Genomic DNA, 22,613 nt, shown 5'->3' on the forward strand with positions numbered 1-22,613 from the left:
TAGTTATTTCACAGGACCTGAACTCTCATGCCATTACCTCATTGGAGGCGAAGGGCTTAAGCCTACTTTCCTGATGCTCCAAAGACTACTCTAGCATACCACTCGTTCATTTTTGTTTGTGTCTTTGTAGGGCTTTACAGGGAAGACATGGAATGCTACAGAATGGAATATACTGGTAGATTACAGTTTGAGACATTCAGGAAGTTATTGATTTAGTTTAATAGTTGTATAGTGCTATGTCGCTTTATTTACCATGGTGACTTCAGCGAGTGTGGTGATTAGCAGAGGCGGCTCCAGGCCCCAGCACCCCAAGCGCATGCTTGGGGCAGCATGCCGCAGGGGGCGCTCTGCCGGTCACCAGGAGGGCGGCAGGCAGGCCGCCTTTGGCGGCATGCCTGTGGAGGGTCTGCTGGTCCCATGGCTTCGGTGGAGCCGCGGGACCAGCGGACACTCCACAGGCACGCCTGTGGGAGGTCCACCAGAGCCGTGGGACCAGCAACCGGCAGAGCGCCCCCCGCGGCATGCCGCCGTGCTTGGGACGGCGAAATGTCTAGAGCCGCCCCGAGCCTGCCTGCCATGCTTGGGGCGGCAAAATCCCTAGAGCCGCCCCCGGTAATTAGTGTTGTTAAATACTTGGATAGATAGGCCCCATTCCATCTTTCAGGAGCACATAAATCCTCTGCAGTATCTCCCAGTCACAGGTTTCTCCAGGGTTGCTGAGATGTGGATGTCGACATTAGATAGTTTTTATTTTTATTTTTAACTCTAATTTGCTACTCTACATTAAATATTTAATTTACTTTTCTTTTTACAGGGAATTCTTATGCATAGAAATGACCCAAAGGACACTGCTTCTGTCATGCTCACTGAGGATGAAAGTGAATAGAAATGCTTCTCCAGAGTAAGTGACATGCAACTAAAATTCCAGGAGTACTTTACCTGTCAGACATGTGGAATAAGTTCTAATTGTTGTACTTTTGGCCAGGGCTGCGCTTTATAGCGTACATTGGGAGTGAAATTCTCTCCTGCGCAGAAGGCTAGTACAACCTCCATGAAATACTTAAATCCCACTTAATCAGTCAAAATAGGGTTTAAATGGGATTTAATAGCACACAGGCCTTTTGCTGGACCCTCTGAATAGGAGTAAATTTAACCCTTATTGTCCAATTGAACTTGGATAGTTGACATAGGTTGAAGTGTTATTCATCAGCTTGGAAGGAAAACTGATTAATAGAGAGAGACTGTTAGAAGAACTGAGTAAATTCTGCTGTGACTATCTACTGCTGGAAGAGTACAAATGCCTCACTGAGCACATCTGGAAAGTACTTCCAGCCGTAAGTCAGATCAATGTGGTCTCCGGAGTGGCAGTGCTGGGCAAAGCAACAATGCATTTCGAGATCATTGCACCTGTGCTCACATACCAGTGCAATCTTAAAAAAACCTTCTCCCTATTTTTCTAATCAAATGGCACATTGATCTGTATTATTTATTTGAATTATAGGGAAGTGCAGTAACCAAATATACGTTACTTCATTTTTAATTCATCCAGAGAAGGAAATATGATGCATTTACACTACGTGTAAACATAATGACTTCCAAGTTGCAGACTGCATGTACATTTAATAGTCAAGTATTACAGCCACTGAAGAAACGAAAGCTGTAGCTAAAGTTGCAGGTAAGCTTAGATGATAATCCCTGATTTCACTCATTATATCTAGAAAATATTCTCATTTGCCTCTGAAACTTTGCATCCTTGGCGCCAGCCCAAAGATAATTTTTTTTGTGCATCCCTGACTGCCTATGGGTAGCAGCTCCAACCACTTCCATGTCAGACACATTCCTCCTACAGCCAGTTTGCAAAGGGGTCTTCAGGAGACAATCTGTAGCTGTCTTTCTCTCCCCTCAGCTGTAGGACTTCTCCTCATCAGGTCCAGGGCTTTTAGAGCCCCTTTATGCTGCTCCGTCCCATGGACTTGTACTATAGAGGCAGGGGCGGGGATGATGACATAAGCCCGATTTAAAATTTAAAAAAGGGAAACAAACCCAGGAGTATTTCAGATGCACAAAATAGAAAAAACAGAAATAAAGAAAGAGGTTTTACTTTTTTATTGAAAATGTAAAAATCATGTGAATCATGTACAATATTTTCTCATAAGGAAAATTTTAGCTGTTTTAAAATGTTTCACAGAATTGTAAAACTTTTCTTTGTATAAAGACTTTCATAAAACAAAGATGAAACTAAAGCAGTATCACAAAGCTATCTTCTATGTCATCAACAAAGAACTGGAAAATATTTAACAGATTACGCATACAAATGGCAAGAACAAGGACTCTTCCATTTGTAGAACTGCAAAGAGGACAGACAAAGGCATAAAGAGGCATGGGTCTTTTACTGAAAACATTTAAAATCAAGTGACATGTTAAAACAGTACAGACGTGGTTTCATAGGATGGTACAAATTCTAGAACTTGTGTTTCTCTAAACTACCTCAAACAGTGCAACAGTGAGTGATTCAGTGTAAATCTCTACAGTGTTTCATTGATTCAATACTTGTGTTCAAGTATGTGTTCATGAGCACGATCAAAAATTTTGATTTTTTTTGTTCATCATAGGTTATATGTTACAGTAGATTCTCTCCTACAGTATGTCTCTAACCCAAAGAGAAACTGATTTCACAATACATTCTGTAATAACCTGTTCAACAATGTTAGCTTAGGCACCTCAACATCTGTTGCAAAATAAACAAGGTCATTCTGACTCTGAATGCCAAAAAATTAAAATAAAAAAAATTGGCTTTATTTCCAAATACAGCAAAAACTATCCAGCTAAATTAAAATAAATTCAAGATAACATGAGGGATTTTTTTTGGCAACAGAGAGATGATCCTACCGAACATAAACATTTAAAATACTATTTTTTAAAAAATTCTGATATATGTATCCAAAATTGTTCATATAAAAATTATGAAAACCTCAGAGAATAAAACACAAAAGCCATCTAACCAAAACAAGCATGTCTGGCAGGTAAAAATAAATTAATTTGATTAAATTATATGTAATCTGATAATATTTGGTCTGAAAAAGCGTGTGTGTTTGTGTGTGTGTGTATAAATAATGAGATTGCAAAGAGCTGAGAGCCAGCCAGCCTGACAGAGGTCAACTCTTTTGTTGCATTTTTTGCGCATAAAAGTCCCTGCATGTCTCACAGCAGCGTTGATACCACCTCATGTCCTGACAGAGGTTCTTCTCTCGTATCACTCTGCAGTATACAGGCCACTGGTCTCCCAGGCACTTGAATGTTAAAGCAGCTGTGAAACAACAAACAAAAAACACAACTATATATCTATACACCCAAATAGTTCATTTGATACTTAGGGCAGAGTATAATGTTCATTCATTCTATTATTACCTATTACTAAAGTTATTAGTAAACCATTAGGTAGTAGAGATGTTCTTAAGGGTGTCTAAAGACTTCTGACACAACCGACCTCCCTGCTAGTGACTCCATTGGGTCAGGAACCAGGAGGTGGACTGGGTGAGAGCAGAAGTAGGAGTAACTGATAAGAAAGTGGCCAGCAGGCATGGAAAGAGGGCACTCAGGCACTTCTGAGGGAGGCAGCAGAGAGAAAAGAAGCTGGGAGGGCACTCGGGCTCTGTCATGGGAAGGAATGGGTGGGGTGAAGCTTGTTTATTTTTCAACAAAGGAAAAAATCCGATCCTAGTGACATGCTGCCAGTATTTTAAAAATTAGAATTTTTGAGGGCCAGCTACGTAGACACAACAGTCTCCTTGTCACAAATGCCATACACTTACAAGACAGCACAATTTCAAGATAATACTTGCAAAAGTATAAATAAAGCAAATACCTTTTATCTAGAAAAATGGACACTGCAATACATTAGTAATGATTATCCACAGAGAAAGAGATATATTTCAGGAATAAGATGGTATACTTGGACAGACACGATCATATCGCATCTTAATTACTGCAATCTCCTCCTCTCTGGCTTGGACAGCTGCAACCTTACCCCCTCAAGTCCATTCAAAATGATGTTGCTAAGATTATTTTCCTACTCATCGCTCTGACAATACCACCTTCTTTGAATCCCCCCTTCCCTAATGTATCAAACACAAGCTTCTCTTCTTTACCTTTAAGGCCCTTCATAGCCTAGCCTCACCCTACCTAGCTCTTCCATAAAACATTATGGTGCTGACTAGTGCCTTCACTCTGCCAATGCTCCCACCATTCAAAATCATTCTACCTCAAAAATCTTTGCACTTACTCCCTCACAACCGCTTATGTACACCTCATTAGTATCTAAAAAGCCACTAACTTATTCTCCTTAAAAATCCTTCCTTAAGACTCATCACTCCGTGATGCGTACACAACTCTGTCAGCTGATAATGGTCAGGCAGGTGGTGAGCTCTGACTACTGCTTACCATACAAACCATGCTCAAAGCACTATTGCCTCATCCACCCTTCCTCCTCTCCTATTTGTTCTGTCCACCTGTTCTATCTAGCATTTCGTAACCAAAACTGTAAGCTCTCTGGGGCAGGATCTGAACTTTTATTTCACATCTGTACTGTGCCTAACATAATGAGACCCTGATCCCTCACTGGCCACTTACTGAGCTGAACCTCAAGGTCAGGATCACTTTGCAGGCCCTCCCACCCCTCAAGGTTCTAGAGTCCAGGCTACAGCCTGAGCCCAGAAATCTACACAGCAATGAAACAGCCCCACAGCCAGAGGCCTGTGAGCCCAAGCTGGCGGGCATGGGCCAGTTGTGGGTTTTTCTTTGTTGTATAGACATACCCACAGAGCTCTTCCTCTACCCCTGTCTGCTCCACCTTTCTGGCTGGAGCTCTGGCCCTGGCTTCATTCTGTTAGCCACACCATGCAGCTTCCTGCTGCTATTTATGAGGAATTTCCTGATCCAACCTAGGTGTGCCTTTTTAGTAACAAGAGTTGGCTAGCCTCAGCCTTCCAGCCCTTAAGGGGCAAGCCACCCTGTTACAGAGCCTCCAAGCACTATTAAAATACAAATATATAATAGTATCAGAGGGGTAGCCATGTTAGTCTGGATCTGTAAAAGCAGCAAAGAATCCTGTGGCACCTTACAGACTAAAAGACGTTTAGGAGCATGAGCTTTTGTGGTGAATACCCACTTCGTCGGATGCATCCGACGAAGCTCATGCTCCTAAGCATCTGTTAGTCTATAAGGTGCCACAGGATTCTTTGCTGCTTTTACAAATATATAATAAATATAATTAAATGTGCAAATAACATTAGAATAGAAAAACAATTAGCGGGGCATTACAGATGGACCTAGTCCAAAGAAACACTAAATTAGGTATTCCTTGAAGTGACAAGGTTAGGCTCAAATTAGATAAGATCTGTGTAGCTCTCCTTCCATTGCATGGGGGGGGGGGAGAGGGGAAGGAGAACAGAAACCAGAACAGATGTCAAAAGCTATATGTGAAGAAGCATGGGTAACAATATGACTGGAAGCCCAAATGGCAGCTCTACTCAAGGCAAGCATTGTCTCTATGCATCTGGTGGAATGGACCCTAACTCCTAGTGGATAAGGTTGACTTTGAGATTACAAGCACCAGTGCTACATCTTCTGATCTACTCAGACAACTCAGCTTTATGGTCCTCACTACCTCACTTTGGTCCTTCAAATAAAATAAAATAAATTTCAAATCAACCTAAAATTTCTATGTTGCATATTTATATAAAGTAGAACTTCGTGGCAGGGAGGTGTCTCTATCTTACTGGATGGAAAAAGTGTTCTGACATTGGTGGAGGTCAGTTGGGCAATTGTGCACAAAGACACATAAAACATGAAGAACAACTTTGTCCTTATGAAATACTATATAAGGAGGTCTGTAAGCCTCAGCTGTCATCTCAGTGATCCAGCAAGACGAGACAATGGCCACTTACACAAAATGCTATAAGGGTTCCAACTTCAAAGGGGAATATCCTTCATTAGCTCAAAGGGAGGAATACAGACAGTTTATGACATCAGATTTGCTTTCCATGCAGGAATAATCTATTGACAGGAGGGTTTATCCTAAAAAGGGCTCTGAAAAAATCATCGGGAAAAGGTGTACTATAGCAGATCTTTGAATATATCCCAATCATGCTCAAGGCTCAGACTGACATTCTAAGGAGGTGATGGTAAGAACCTCATCAAAACTCCACTAAGGATTTTACTTGGAGGATAATTGGTAGGGTTAACAGATCTCTCTATACACCAGGCTCTCTAACAGGAAACAGAGTTTGAGAAACTTTTGGATTTTAAAATGGTCCCAGTAAGTTTGTCTCTAACCCCTTTATGTGGAAGATTTCATCTCTGATGTTCTACACAATCATAGACAGATGTAGTGACCTGAGTGAAAGACTGGCAGAAGGAACCATTTGTACACACTCCTTAAACCAGGGCCTTCTTGGTCCTTTAAGGACCATGAGAATGTTGTTTAGAAAACTTTGCCGAACTAAACTTTATATATTTTCTCAACTCTAAAAATGTGTGGTGCAATTAACCAGAAAAATAACTGGTTTGAAATAAATTTCTAACACCAATATAAAGATATTTACATTTTGATGTTTAGTAACAATAATAAGATGGAATACCACATCACTTCCCCTTCATGGATACCAGTGTGCTTTACAAACATTTATGAATTAAGTTTCATGAAACCCCTGCAAACTATTTTTATCTGCAATTTACATATGGGGAAACTGAGCCACAGATATGTTAAAATGACATGCCTAAAGTGCCACATAATTCTACAGGAGATATAAGGATAGAATCTAGATTGCCTAAATCCCAGCCTTGTGCTTTTAATCACAAAACCATCATTTCCTTCATAAGGAAAGACAGAAAAAGATAACTCCTGCACTGTCATATGGCTTTTTTTCCATCTTACCTAACCTGGGTGATGTGATTGTATTTACGTTAATTTTCTCGTTGCAGGGTTGAAGATGGCAGGGTCTGTATGCTGCGGGCTTTTCTGAGGAAAAACATTCATTGCCATGCCTTCCTGTGATCTTGTGCATACATTGGATTACTCGGGACTGCATTCCTTTGCCACAGGTAATGGAACACTACAAGAGATGGAAGAAAGGCATGTGTCAGAATTCTGTTTTTTCCTGTAAAAACTTGGAGTGAAATTCTGACCCACCTGAAGTCAATGGAAGTTTTGACCTCAGCGGGGCTAGGATTTCAGGCAGATTCATAGTTTCATAAATTAAAATTGATTTAAAACAAAAAAACTAGATAATATGGTTGCATTTAATGCTTATGGCAGCAATTCCCAACCTATGGATTATATCTCTTCCCCTACCCCAAAAAAATCTATAAAACCTTGCCAGGGTTGGGCATTGGTTTCATCTACCTGTTACAATCAGGAACACACACATCTTGAAGCACCAGTGGTGAAAAAGCAAAGCAAAGGAAGCCTCTGAGCTCCAACGCCTGCTCTCTCATCCTTATTTCTGAATTTTCCCTCAGGAGACAACAAAAAGAGAATGGGTGGAGCAACAGAATATGCTCACAGAAAGTGGAGAAGAGGAGGAGTGGACAATGAAGAGCCTGCCATATTCCCAACCCCACTGCTAAATTGTTCCCCTCACTGAGCAGAGTGGATGCTGATTCTTTTTAAGTCTGTCTTCTGGTTTCTCTTCATGTTTTCTTCAAGGACTCATCAGCCTGAAATACTTCTTCTCAGCTCCTGCAAGGATTAAGGCACTCCAATAGATTTTTTCTTCCCTCCCACACCTAAGGGAAAGTGTGAAGAGGAACAGAGAAAAGGGGGGTGAAATAGAGAGAGGAGAGAAGGTTTTGTGAGAAGATGCTGAGGAAAAAGGGAGCGATTCAGAAGGGAAGGAGAGACCTAGAACAGCAGTAACAAGAAAAAAAGAATGAAAAATGGAAATCAAACTCCACTAAAATACACAGAAAAAGTTAAGATAAACAGAATAAGTTGGGTCAGGGAGAAAGAATAGGCAAACAACAGGAGAGATGTGGCAACCATATATACGGCACAAACTCACAATCAGAGGAGGAAAAAGAGAGGAAATCAAGGACTTAAGAGCTCCATCCACACTAAATGTAGCATGCCTTTTCATGTGTATAATCCTGCAACAGGCCATGAGGAAGTTCTCATATCTACTGAGACAAATCTCCATGGATATAATATGGAATCTATAGAATCGGTGTCAACAGAACATGACCATAGCTATAGTTATGTACTCTTCAAGTGGCACCTGTCCCATAGGAAGTCACTCCTTTTGTGCCAAGATATATAACAGTAAAGCAAACATCACTGGTGCTCTGCATAAAGGTAATTTCATGTTAGCAACTGACACTATACTGTAAAATTGTACACTCACTTGGTAAATTAGTTATAGTTATAGACTTTTAGATCAGAAAGAACCTCCAGATCATCTAGTTTGACCTCCTGTATATCACAGGCCACCAACCAATTAAGCGATAAACCTTTGGATCCTAATCAAGACTAGGCAATGTTTAAAAGTAGGACAAACACAACCACAGCAAAGAGAGCCTGAACAGTTGTTCTCTCTGGGATGCCCATCAGAACCATGTAATACATTGGGTGTGATTAAAAGCAAGAATAGATGACTCCTAGCACAGATACGCAGCAGACAGATATTTTTCTGCACAGTTGAGTGTGATTATTATGGTCTCAAACCTGAACACATCCTTTAACAAAGTACTGCCCAGATCAAGTAAGAATCATGTGATATAGCACATACTTTTCATGCTGATGGACTGTGGAAATGTTAATTTGCCACCCCATGGATGTCCCTGGTTGATCATGCTCAACTGAGTTAGCCTGACATTATATTAGCCTGGACCACTTTCTACATTTGAGAAGAAAGAGATGTGCCAGTTGGTGGTGGAGTAGGTGGAGTTTTGTCAAAACACTTACCTTAAATTCCATGGGAAGTGTGGAGAAAATATTTTCGGCTTTAGAATCAAGATTAGGCTCCATGGCAGCTAATATAGGTGTAATCTTATCAAAATGACCTGATGCACGCAACTACATTACACCACAAAATCAAACTTGCACAAAGAACTGACAGTGCAGTCAGAACCCAAGCAGCCGTGCCATCTTACTGTTGCCAAGGAGAATGGTGTCAGAAAAAAATAGTACAGTAACAGTAGCTTTCTTTTCCATAAAATTATTGTGAATAAAATCTTGGAAGGCAAAGTAGGGCAGTGCCTCACAGATGGACATGAAATCTAATCTGACTTGTGAAATACACCGTTACTCCTTTTGCTGACTTTATGTTCACAGAATCTCATGAGACCCATGTACATTAATTATCTAGTCACGTATGTGCCATTGTTTTAAGTGTAATTTCATAGCAAAATAATGACACAGCATTACCATTTGTTCCCCCTCTGCTAGATCTACATCCTGAAGAATATTTAATCCATTTTTTTCAGTTATATACTTTATTAAATGTTTTGCAACAGAAAATCACTTGATATGTTTCTCTTGTGAATGGATGCCAGGGGCTCTGGTACTTTGTGTTCAAGATGGCCTGTACAATACATGGCCTGTACAACATTTTTATTTAAATCTTAATTTCTTGAACAAGTTACTATATGTTTCAGATACCTTATTTAACATGCCCTAGGATCTATCAATGCTAGTCTTTGGAGCAGAAATCCAAACTTGGTGGCTTGAGCTCAACTGTACTGATAATGCACCTGACACTGCCGTGCACTTCGTGCAGTCATGTACGGACAACGGTACTATTCTGATTTGGTACACTAGGTACAGGTGTAAATTACTTAAGATGCAAGGCACTGGAAAAATCAGACACAACAAATCTAGATATGACAAATATACAATTTATTGAGACATCATTCAAGTTAGCAACATAGCACAGTTCTCTATTTCTGCAGGCCTGTTTGCTATGGTAAAGAAGCTACAATAGTACTGTGAAAAATGATGGAAATGTGTGGGTTTTGTGTTTTATTTTATAAATAGCATTTGCAGCTATGTGATATTAACTTGCTCGTTTGAGTAGAGTTAAATCAAAGGAGGCTGTAAGGGGCAAGCCCACAGGAAACAACAAAAAATGGCAAAGATAAGATAATACAGAAAGTGCCAAGGGTTCTTAGGGGGAACAACAGGGAAGCTATTAACTAGGGAAATGTACCCCTACGTGGCTTCAACTGAGCTAGAAAAAAATATTCTCCCAAGTCCAAACCTAGGATCACAGAGGATAGTAAAAACTGAAAGATGCTGATCTAGGGAAGAGACAGGGTTGAGTGGGCTGTCAGCAGTGGGGGACGATGAGTCTCTAACAGAGAATAACATAGAGAACATGCTGCAGCAGTGCAGGCTGTTTCCCACCCAAGAGATGACAGTAACTGTATGAATGGGACTTACCAAAGCTTGGAAGAAGAGATTAAGGGGAGATAGGAATATAGACCTTTATTTTGTTTACCCTTTGCTTTCCCTGCTATGTACCTGTGGATGAATAAATAATTCTTTGTTTTGAAGGAGCTATTTTTGAGTTACTTAAACAGCCACTGTCACAGGCTGCTAGAAGAAAAGGTCTTACAGGTGCTGTCACCATTGGTCCTGTCCTGAAAACATAGTTAGGAAGTAGGAGGCTGCCACCCAGAGATCCAATTCCAGAGCGGTTGAACCTCAGGTTTCCACTAGGGCTGTCAATTAATTGCAGTTAACTCACATGATTAACTCAAAAATATTAATCACGATTAAAAAAATTAATCATGATTAATTGCAGTTTTAATCGCACTGTTAAGCAATAGAGTATGAAATGAAATTTATTAAATATTTTGGATGTTTTTCTACATTTTCAAATATAATGATTTCAATTACAACACAGAATACAAAGTGTACTGTGCTCACTTTATATTATTTTATTACAAATATTTGTATTGTAAAAATGATAAACAAAAGAAATGGTATTTTTCAGTTCACCTCATACAATACCATAATGCAATCTCTTTATCATAAAAGTTCAATTTACAAATGTAGATTCTTTTTTTAACATAACTGCACTTAAAAACAAAACAATGTAAAACTTCAGAGCCTACAAGTCCACTTAGGCCCACTTCTGGTTCAGCTAATCACTAAGACAAACACATTTGTTTACATTTATGGGAGATAATGCTGCCGGATTCTTATTTACAATGTCACAGGAGTTCACACTTTTGTAACCTGCACTGCAAGGTATTTATGTGCCAGATATGCTAAATATTCGTATCCCCCTTCATGCTTCAGCCACCATGTAGAGGACATGCTTCCATACTGATGACGCACATTAAAAAAATGTGTTCATTAAATTTGTAACGGAACTCTTTGGGGAAGAATTGTATGTCTCCTGTTCTGTTTTATTCACATGCTGCCATATATTTCAAGTTATAGTAGTTTCAGAGAGTGACCCAACACATGTTTGTTTTAAGAATGCTTTCACTGCAGATTTGACAAAAAGCAAAGAAGGTACCAATGTAAGATTTCTAAAGATAGCTACAGCACTCAACCCAAGATTTAAGAATCTGAAGTGCCTTCCAAAGTCTGAGAGGGACTAGGTGTGGTGCATGCTTTAAGAAGTCTTAAAGAGAAATACTCCAGTATGGAAACTACAGAACCTGAACCACCAAAAAAATCAACCATATGCTTGTGGCATCTGACTAAAATGATGAAAATGAACACGCGTCAGTTCGCGCTACTTTGGATTGTTATCGAGCAGAACCTGTCACTAGTATGGATGCATGTCTTCTGGAATGTTGGTTGAAGCATGAAGGGACATATGAATCTTTAGGCCATTTGGCATGTAAATATCTTGTGACAATGGCTATAATGGTGCCATGTGAATGCCTGTTCTCAATTTCAGATGACATTGTAAACAAGAAGTGGGCCGCATTATCCCCTGCAAATGTAAACAAACTTGTTTGTCTGAGTGATTGGCTGAACAAGAAGTAGGACTGAATGAACTTGTAGGCGCTAAAGTTTTACATTGTTTTGGTTTTGAGTGCAGTTATGTAATAAAAAAAATCTACCTTTGTAAGTTGCATTTTCACGATAAAGAGATTGCACTGCAGTATTTGTATGAGGTGAATGGAAAAATACTATTTCTTTTATTTATCATTTTGAATGCAGGGTTTTTTTTACATAATTTTACATTTGTAAATTCAATTTTCATAATAAAGAGACTGCACTACAGTACTTGCAATGGGGAAATTGAAAAATATTTTTTTTTATTTTTGCAGTGCAAATATTTGTAATAAAAATAAACTGAGCACTGTACACTTTGTATTCTGTGTTATAACTGAAACCAATATATTTGAAAATGTAAAAAACATCCAAAAATATTTAAGTAAATGGTATTCTATTCTTGTTTAACAGTGCAATAAAGGGAAGGGAGTTCTGATCCTTAACTTTCAGTTTCCATTATAACAGTGGTACCTCTGTGTTTTATCTGCAGTTGTTGCAGCCTTGAGGTATTCCCGCCATACCCAGGAATGCCTGAGTCAGATGAGAAAGAATAGGGCTCAGTATGCCATGTTTAGCAAGATCTTGTAAGCCAGTGTGACATCAGACCTTGAACAGAGGGCCTGGAGTTAGTACTGCAAACCATATGAAGAAAGAAAGCAGATAGGAGAAAGGCCCAGGAGTTGGAGAGGGAGATGCAAGGATAGGTGGGAAGCAGTAGATCTTGACTTTAGTAAGGGTTTTGTTACTATCTCAGTTGACCTTCTCATAAAGAAGCTAGGGAAATGCAACCTAGATGGAGCTACTATAAGGTGGGTGCAAAACTGGTTGGAAAACTGTGTCCAGAAAGTAGTTATCACTGGTTCACAGTCATGAAGGAAGGGCATAAGGCGTGGGGTCAGTTCTGGGTCTGGTTCTGTTCAACATGTTTATCAATGATTGAGATAATGGCATAGAGAGTATGCTTATAAAGTTTGCAATAAATACAAAGATGGGAGGAGTTGTGAGTGCTCTGGATGCTAGGATTAAAATTATTTAATTAAATAAGATCCCACTTATGACTATCAATATCTTCCATGCTAATTTGTTAGGCAATTAATTTAATCAGAAAATCTATGCAGTCAAAATCGCTAATGAAATAATTAAACTAATTATACATAAAACGGCACTACTCTCACCAATGCCTTAGTAAAGTCTGGAGGTTCAGCAGGTGTCCTCTATAAATCCTAATTTAATTTCAACCTACTCTTCATGACTATGTCCTGGGGAATGCTCTCTCACGGATTTTTTTTTCCGCCAAAAAAGAATGTCACACTTGCACACACTGTAGTTCATTTTTGTGGTGTTCTAATTATTTCTTAGTTCTGACTGTTCAGGTGACCTACATTTTGAGGCCATGTAGCTGATTAGCAAAAATTCCCGTAGGACAACTGTGTTTGTAGGTTTAGACTAAATGCTCTAATATGCAGCCAGAGCTTTTTTATGTGGCTGTTAATCTGGCAGTTTTGGATGCAGTCCTAAAGGTACTGTAAAACCATTCAAGCTGCAAGTCATGTAAAACATTCCTGTTAAAGCTTCTACAAAAAATTTTTTTTCTGGATAAATATAGTGAAAAGTTATTTTTAAAGTTTTTTTGCATGAAAACTACATTCATATTCTATATGAATACTTGCCTTCCTTTGAACTTCTTTTAAACATAATTTCAGGGACTGAAATCTAGCCGTTAACTATAACAATCCTTACACTTGGCATGCACAAGGATTACCCGAGACTCTTTCTTTCTGTTTCCTGCCAAAGATATATATTTTGGAGAGAATACATATTACCATGGCCAACAGCTGAGAAAGGTGCTGTAATGCTTTAGTTGTTTCCAGCTGGCTTCAGTAAGAAGTAGGAATTCCTAAATTAAGGGAAAAATTGTAACTGGCGGTCAGTAACGGTCAAAATGTGTCTCTCAGCCAAAATAATAGGCAATCATTACAGGATCTGATACAATCTAAAATAAGAAGTGCCAACCTGTGACAATGTTAACAGAATTGACTTGGATAATTTGTCTTCAAGAATAAATAGATTGCTCAAAAAGGCGTTTTACAAGTCTAAGTAACATTCAAAGTGGAGAGAGATGTTCTTATAAGGAAACTCAATGATGAGTTCCACTGGAAATTACTAGCACAGCATTCCTAATCATTATGTATAGGTTTGTCAGTTCCAGCATTCAAGCAGTTTCGACCTTTTAATAAAGTAAGTGTGAAACAAGCATACTGAAGAATCAAAAATTGATAACAGTGCATAAGATTTAAAGGTTTGCAATATTTTTTGTTCACTTTGCATTTTTAATGTAGTTTGATTTTGAGGGCTGGTATTAGATCATACAGTGTACTTGTTTGTATAAATGGTTTTGTTTAAATGAGGTTAAAAATATCCACAAAACTTGTTCATCAAGCTAGTCAACTTTTGCTATAGCTGTTTATGTCCCAAACTATATTTACTTTATTTGTACCAATATTTGTCTATCAGTTAAACACAAGGAAGGAGAATGATGATCCAAATAAATGATGCAGTCTGAGTTCCTTCATGCCTCAGTTGCAGGAAGATCTTTGCCACACTCAACTGTAACACACCCATCACCTCAGTATCAAGATGCCAAATACCTGCATTAAGTTAAATTGTGAAAATCCTATTTTGGCCTCTTCCTATTTTTAACCACAATTTACTGGATTTTTAATTGTTTCCTTCCCTTTTCTTTTTCACTGTATTTCCTGTTTTTCATTAGTACAAGACGACTGCTGCAGAGAAATGTCTTCTGTATTGTAGCCAGACTTTGGGCTCCATCTTATCTTGGTAAGTCATACTATAGATGCAGCCTATCATGGAATAACCCTCAGCCCCTGCTTTTGAGAGTTTGAACCCAGGCCCCCATCAGTGTTAGCATTCCCATAGAGAAAAGCTGTCTTAGTTGTTTGTGGATAAAAAGTTGGCCTTTAAAATAGACAAGCACTATTCCACTATGGGATTTAAATATTACAACCAGTACTTGGAACTGTCTTCGGTACCAAGTGGAGACCCAGTGGAGAGTATGATATGTTTGTTACGTTTTTTCTTGTTCAAGAGCCACGCTGCTGTATTCTGCCTAAACTGGAGCTTCATTGTGTAATGTAACTTTATTCAGTTTGAAACAGAGTGAATTACAGTAATCAGCTAGGAGGTGAAAACACATAGATCTTAGTAGCTAGGATCTCATGTGAGAGGTACTCCCCTGGCAAGATGAAAGTGAAATCCATGCTTTGCATTATTGTTATGTGAGTATCTAGAAATGAGTTCAACAGGATCCTGAGGCTTTGCACTTTCTTGATAATCAGAGGATGTAAGAGCTCAGACCAGGAGTAAGGTCAATAGTCTTGCTAGTGCATGAGTGTGTTTCCCTCTTTGCACCCAAATCACCTTCACATTCCTTAGAATCATAGAATATCAGGGTTGGAAGGGACCTCAGGAGATCATGTAGTCTAAACCCCTGCTCAAAGCAATCCCCAGACAGATTTTTGCTCCAGATCCCTAAATGGTACCCTCAAGGATTGAACTCACAACCCTGGGTTTAGCAGGCCAATGCTCAAACCACTGACCTATCCCTTCCCCCTAGGAGAGGGGTTGGGGTTCTTCATTCTCTGGGTCTCCTAAAATGAGCCAGGTTAACAAAACAGGAGAATGCCCCCTCAGTAGACTGCTCCCAACCACCATTCTCACCCAAGCCTTTCTTCCTGCAGACCTGAGATCTATATGAAAGAAGGAAAGAGGAACAGGGATCTCCTGAGGTATGCAAGGGGGATACCTCCAACGAGTCTCTAGAGGCATAACAAGATTATTGAGCTCATCCTCTGTGACAGGAAAGTCAAATCAAAGCAGTCAGGGGTTTGCTGTAAGTTATGCTATCTGGCTATTGTTTCCAAAGGGACCACATGTCAGACAGGGATAGCAGATGCACAGTGTATTTGAGCCACCCCAAAACTCCTAAACTGCACTCTGCACCATGGAGTGCAGAGAGGAAAATGTAAGAGCTGGCTATACTACACATGGGGATTCCCCCATGGATAGCTTCTACTCTGTTAGCACTGTCTAAGCAGGACTAAAAGGAGGAGAACAGGGCAGAGAATTTGTCCCACATTACAGACTGTTGCATCTTATCTTTTGGACATACTATGTTAAGCCCTCAAACTGAAAAGTTTGGACATAGCAGCCCTAGGAGGACCTGATGGAACAGAGCTCCTCTCCAGTGGACCATAGGACCTTTAGAAAAAGGGAGAATTCCCCCACAAAAAATAGATATGGTTACAAGCATATTACCTTTCAAGAATATTAAGAGTTGAGGGAAAAAACCTAAACAAACATTAGAATCTCAGGAAGTTTAGAGAAAGTGTTGCACTTCAGTAAGTCCCAACCATTGCAATCTTAATTCCAACCCATAGAGCAAACTGTAAAAAAGCAAGAAAAGGAATCAGAATTCCTCATACTAAATGGTCCTTCAGGAAGTGCATGTAAAATGGGGGTACTGCTACAGGAATTTTAATAAACTTTATTACGAATGCACTACATTGCAGATTCACTTTACATCTAAACCAGGATTTTGGGACTGGCAAGCCCTAGAATAAGTTGGTTTACATGGGCCTTGGTTTTGGTGGACTGGTCATGTCCTAGAGAATTAGGGAGATTCTGGATGCAAGCCTCCAAGGTTCGCAGGAAAGCTGTCTGGATTGGCTACTTCCTGTCCTTTTCCATCTTTGCAGCTGCAGTACAGATTACTCATCAGGAGTGATCTTGTATGGTTTGCTAGTTGAATGTGTTAAATAAAGCTGCAACTACTTTGCTAAAAATTGCAGAAACATCTACCTTCGTCCTCATTGGCTTCATGTTATCTGTTAAATCCAGATGTTGCCAGACAGCACTGAATAAACCCTACAACAGTTAGGCTCCTCCTTTCCTGTAGCAAAGGAAATTGATAGGACTCAAAGTCACCCCACCATTTTTATTTAAAATTAATCAATTAAATGTAGTAGGGGCACAAAATTAGTCAATTAAGTTTCACTCACTCAAAAATCTTAAGGGTGGACCTCACCGGGGGAGAACTCACAGAAGTCATCAAAAAAATAAAGTGCACGGCTCAGTGAGACATAGGAGAGAAGGAGGCCAATTGTGTGTGATGGGGGCTGATTCTTGTATCTTTGGGCTCAGCAGAGTTTCTTATAAAAATCCCACAATGGACATATCATTTGTTCATAAAGTCCTGAAGTTAAGATATACCTTGTCTAAGGGCTTGTCTACACGATGCAGTCAAGCGCATTAGAGAGGCATCATCTGTAATGTGCTCTAATATACTGCCTTCTAACTTGCCCGTGAGACCCTGCTGGCATGAACTAAAAGGTGCCTATCTCACATTCACATTAATGCAAAGTAGGTACCATTTAGTTCATGCTAGCAGATGCCAGCCTCTCGAATGTGCTTTACAGCACTGTGCAAAGAAGCCCTAAAAACATATTCCAGTCAGGGAAATGAGGAATTACAGCTGAACAGGCACTTTTTGAAGATGGTATTGGTGATCTATTACAGTTTCACTTCTCAAGTTCTTCTATCGCCTTTTTATCTGACATCTCTATCTTTGACTAGGATTCAGCTTCAATATCTGTAAGCAATAACCTTATGATAAGTATGTCCCTATTATCCTGTCTGGTGAAGATCAATGCAAAAGAATGATTTAGCTTGACTTAACTTCTTTGATTTGCACCCTGATGCTCTTGTTCATCTGCAGGTTTTTATTACTGATATACTTAAAATATCTTTGAAATATTGCTCTTACTATACTTGTCTATTTGCTTTTAGAATTTTCCCCAAGCCTTCTTGTAACAGGATGGCTTGCCCCTTAAGGTCTGGAGGGCCTGGGACTCCCAACCCTGATTACTATATGATTAGCTGTTTTCCCTAGAAAGGGCAGCAGGGAGCTTCAGGAAAGGTATGATCAGGAAACTGCAATGAGTAAGAATGGCTCTTGCAGTGAAGACACTGACACCAGGGGCTTTTGGGTCAGAGCCCAGGGAGCAGGAGGCCTCTGAGAGAGACTTTGATTGGGTTTGGGCCTGGAAGCCAAAATCAGAAGGCTGAGCGCCATCCAGGAAGAGCAGGGAGGACTGGCTGAGAGAACAGTCTGAGACAGAAAAAGAACTCTGGAGATGAGGACAACACTAGGGCTAAGTATGAACTTTTGTGTGGTGATAGTCTTGTATTTTAGGACCCTGAGGACTGTTAAAAACTTTTCCGGTTAATAAACCAGCCCTCAGGTAATGGTAGAGGGTGTTTAACCTAGAAAACCTGTGTGCAGTTTTCAAGGAGCCCTGATGTGGGAGAGAATCGAGGCAGAGTGCCACAAGGTGACCTCTGGCCATGAGGGGTGCTTGGCAAGCGACTGACGCTGCTACACTTCCTAAATTACATTTCGTCAAAATTATTTTCTACTTATATTATAGTTTCGTACTGGATTTCTTTAAAAAAATATTTTGATCTAAAACACAGACTGTACCTGCTGTTTAACCACACTTTCCCCCTCTCTTCCACTTTGTATTTTGCTCTGTTTGGTAACTATAATGAGGTATTCTTTAACAGCCTCCATGCTGGTTCTAATTTCCTATCTTTTCCCTTTAGGCTATTTCTAATTCCCTTCTTTTTAAAAAAAAGGCAAATTCTTGAACTTTAATATCACAGTGCTATTTAACTGTATGATTTCCCCCCCCCACAAAGATGTCAAAATTAATTATACTGTAGCCTCTAGCCACTCAGTGGCTCACCCACACTTCCTGAAACAACTTCTGTGTGTTACACAGTACAAGAGTAGCCTTTCCTCTTGTAGGTTTAGAACAAGCTAGTCCAAGAACTAACCTTTTCAAGCATCTTGCATCTCCAATAATTTTCTTGATATGACCTTCATAGCTTGTATATATGTAGTTGAAGTAACCCCCTTTTTAAAAAACACTATTTTAGTATTTTTTCTCTTTTTGACATCCCAATTCTCTCAAAATTCAGACTTTGCAATCATTTATTAATTCAAGCATTATTTAAAAAGTCAGTGTAATACTATTATTAAAAATAACTATCCTATTCTACATTTTCATGAAAATTGTATTTGTTCTTTGTATGTTTCTTAGTGCTTAGTATGTGATGGCACTATGTATACATTCAAACTATGGATGATGCTTCTACCAGAAGTTCCACAATCACACACCTTTATTTATTCTTCAACTAGAAACTTCACAACTTACAAGAAAACTAAGTCTACCATCAGGAGAAGGGTCAGAATAGGACATTTAGTTTGAAGTACTAGGATATTATATTAAAAGGGCAATTATGTGTTGTAAGGTACTAAAATAAACATTATGTAGATATTTAATGTTTGAAGAGAAGACAAGATGTCATACTAACATACAAATGTGGTCACAGTTTAGTATCTACACGTATCTGCAGTGGATCATGAGCAGATTAGCTATGAGGAAGTTAAAACTCATTCCATAAATTAAAGCTACTCGGGGCTACATTTCTTGATGCTTGTTTGAGGTTTGATTTTTGGAACAGGAGAATGTGTGTAAATTTCTTGGTGTTCTTTTCTTTTGTTTTTTTAAAGAATACTGTGAAGAGATCTACAACCTTCCCCCCCCCCCCAAAACACAGGCAGGCAGGGGTTGAGAATCCTATCTTTTTCCTACAAACAGCAAAACCAGCTTCCCCCACTCCCACCCTAGCCCACAGTCTGTGACTCTCCTAAGGCCTTCCCAGATAACAGATGAATACCCCCAACATGCAACAGAACCTTTGCTAGCCACGTGTCCAGAAACAGGAACACCCTAAATCTTTACAGGAAGAGATCAACCAAAGTAGCGGGCTGCAACAGGATGCAGTTGTATGTTTCTCCTGTGTCCAACTGAGGCATATGTATATGGAATGCCCATACAAGGAATGTGCTTTTGGCATGCATGTGGCCTGGAGAAGAGGCCCAGGAAAACTTATGGCATGGTAAAAGTCAATGACAAGGAAACTCTGACCCTTGTAGACTCTGGTGGTGTCCAGACATTCATCTGAAAAGTAAAGTAGTGGAAGCAGAGTGGCTACCTACAATAGGAGAAATTTGCATACAATACATCCATAAATATTTCAGACACTATCCAAGCACCACAGTGAAACTGAATGTTGTGGCATATAAGAGCCTCTGAAAATGTGTGTGTCCCCCAACACCTACCCTTTCTGGTAATAATATTGGCTATGCTTTTCTGAGCTGCTGCTGAAGCTTCTTGCAGGTCCTACTCTGAGGATGCTAGCCTGTGGGATAACATGGGGAACCTTTTTTCTATATATTTTTCTACTGATTCTGGAACAAGTAATCTTGGCAGGAGAGGTGTGTAGACAGAAAGGAACAACAACAAGTGAATGAAGCCACTGCAGCCATAGGTGTAGCAGAGCACTCAGACCCAGGAATTAGCCAAATCAGAGAAGAGGACTATGAGAAACATTCTCCACAAGATTGGTGGGAGATCCCCCAGCCATAGTTCAACTCTGAGATGCTGACTGTCTTCGTAGACTTTTGCCTGGAATAAAAAACTGACCAGACCTTGGACCGAGTACTTGAGCAGATGGCTGTGATTAATGACAAGGAAGTAGAACCCCAGAGATCATGGTAATATCCACATTTTGCTCTCAAGACAGACCTTTAATACTAGGTAGTTCACGACCAGCAGATGAAGGAGGCTCAAACACAATTCCTAGTGCCTAGACTATATTGCTGCAAATTCCTTCATTTGGCATATGCCATACCCTGTAAAGGTCATTGAGGGAAAGACAAAACTAGGTCCAGAATTTTGGCACTTTTTTGTGGCCTGGTATCCACAAACCAAAGATTTCTGTGCCTTCTGCCCTGAATGCCAACTAATGGCTTCCAAAGGTATCTCCGAGGCTTCACTAGACATGCCTCAGCACTGCTGTTGCTAATGAGGATGAAAGCTTGAGGTTTCGGCTTGCCGTTAGACTGCCAGAGCAGCCAGCATTATGCTGTCTCTGAGCTAGTTAAAGCCTCCAAGATTACAAGGGAAGAAGATGGGGACAAAAGCCCTGAGGACAAAGGGCTTTCTTTTGGTCTCATTTATATTATGTTTATAGACTGCCTTTTTGTTGATTTAATTTAAGCTACCACTGTCTGGGTCAACAACTGACCCAGGCTGTTCAAACTTGGACTTTGCCCAAGGCAGTATCCTTGGCCACTAAAAAATACCCTCTTTTGCTTCCCATACTCATATCTGACAAAGTTTTGAGGAACAGAGTTTAATTAATGAATACAATGGTTATATAAATTACAAAACTGAATCATGTAACATACCGTATTTTAACCAAATGAATACACCTAATTCTGAGATATACTTTGTGTGACAAAAAATATAGGCTGTAGCTGTGAACAACATGTTACTGGGTAATTTCTATTGGAAGGAAACCTTTGACTCACTGGGATCATTAGCTAGATCTCTGAGTCTAATACAGTATTAAAACAACAATCATATTCCAAAAATATGACAGTCCAATAAATAACTAGCAGGATATCTGTATAGAATATAGAAGGACAATTATATTTCAAACTATAGTCAATACAAAATAAAGTCCATCTGATGTTTCTATCTCTAACATATTCACCTTAAGATAAACCATATTGTAATAAATATCGTTTAAATTCACATCCACTAATGAAGGGGTTTCTGCTGCTTCTGCTTTACTGCAATCAAAAATCTGTGTTGATTATACAGGCATTTCTACTTAGATCAGTAACACAGAGTCCAATCACTCTTGTCAATGTCAATTTTAAAAAGTGACAAACTTTAGTAGAGAAAATGGAAGCCAGACTACATAGTTTAAAGTTTCAAGCTATAGTTAGAACTCAGGATGTGGCTTTAGCAGACTAGAGGGAACAGTATAGGAAATTTGTAAAACTGCCCTGTGATTCAAAATTTCTCTCTCTCTCTCTCTCTCCACATCTATATAATGATAATAAGCTCATATATACTATTATTTACATGTTGAAACAAAGATGCATTTTTAAAGATCTTCTATAGAACATTTTTATAATTTCTCAATTATTTTTCAGTATCCACTCTTATTCTCCTTTTGCTAGAGGTGAGTTAAAATACATAGTACCTTCATGTATTCTCAAAACCCCTATTCCTTGCGGGATCTTATCATGCACTCACATGGCTTCAGCTGTCATCTTTATGCTGATGACTCTGAAGTTTACATTTTCACTCCTGCCCTGTTTACTTAGATACTGTTCTGTATTTCAGCCTGTCTCCCTTACACAACTGAAGTGAACTCAAATTCCATTGCAAAGATCATTCTTTTGCCTGTTCTATGTTACCCCTTTCTTCACATTTCTCCACTTGCTATCTCTTTTCCATTAAACCGAGTTCAAGCATCTTTTCTAACCTTTACAGATCCGCCTCTTTGTACTTATCTGCTCTCCTTTCCTTTTGCATTGACCTCCCTCTTCTTTTCCATGACAATGTTTGCTTTGACACCCACTTGCCCACTTCTCCCA

General features: G+C 39.4%; 1 protein-coding gene across 1 annotated transcript in view; it reads right to left on the reverse strand.

Annotated features, from left to right (window-relative positions):
- Positions 1-2,172: 2,172 nt before the first annotated feature.
- Positions 2,173-22,613, reverse strand: part of ADAMTS19 (ADAM metallopeptidase with thrombospondin type 1 motif 19) — a 271,247-nt gene continuing 250,806 nt past the window's right edge. Inside the window, 2 exon segments of the mRNA XM_030567704.1 lie at positions 2,173-3,307; positions 6,935-7,112. Coding sequence (XP_030423564.1) covers positions 3,156-3,307; positions 6,935-7,112 — 330 coding nt within the window. The 3' untranslated portion in view covers positions 2,173-3,155.

The sequence above is a fragment of the Gopherus evgoodei genome, chromosome 6, assembly GCF_007399415.2.
Source record: "Gopherus evgoodei ecotype Sinaloan lineage chromosome 6, rGopEvg1_v1.p, whole genome shotgun sequence".
In the NCBI taxonomy this organism is placed as follows: domain Eukaryota; kingdom Metazoa; phylum Chordata; order Testudines; family Testudinidae; genus Gopherus; species Gopherus evgoodei.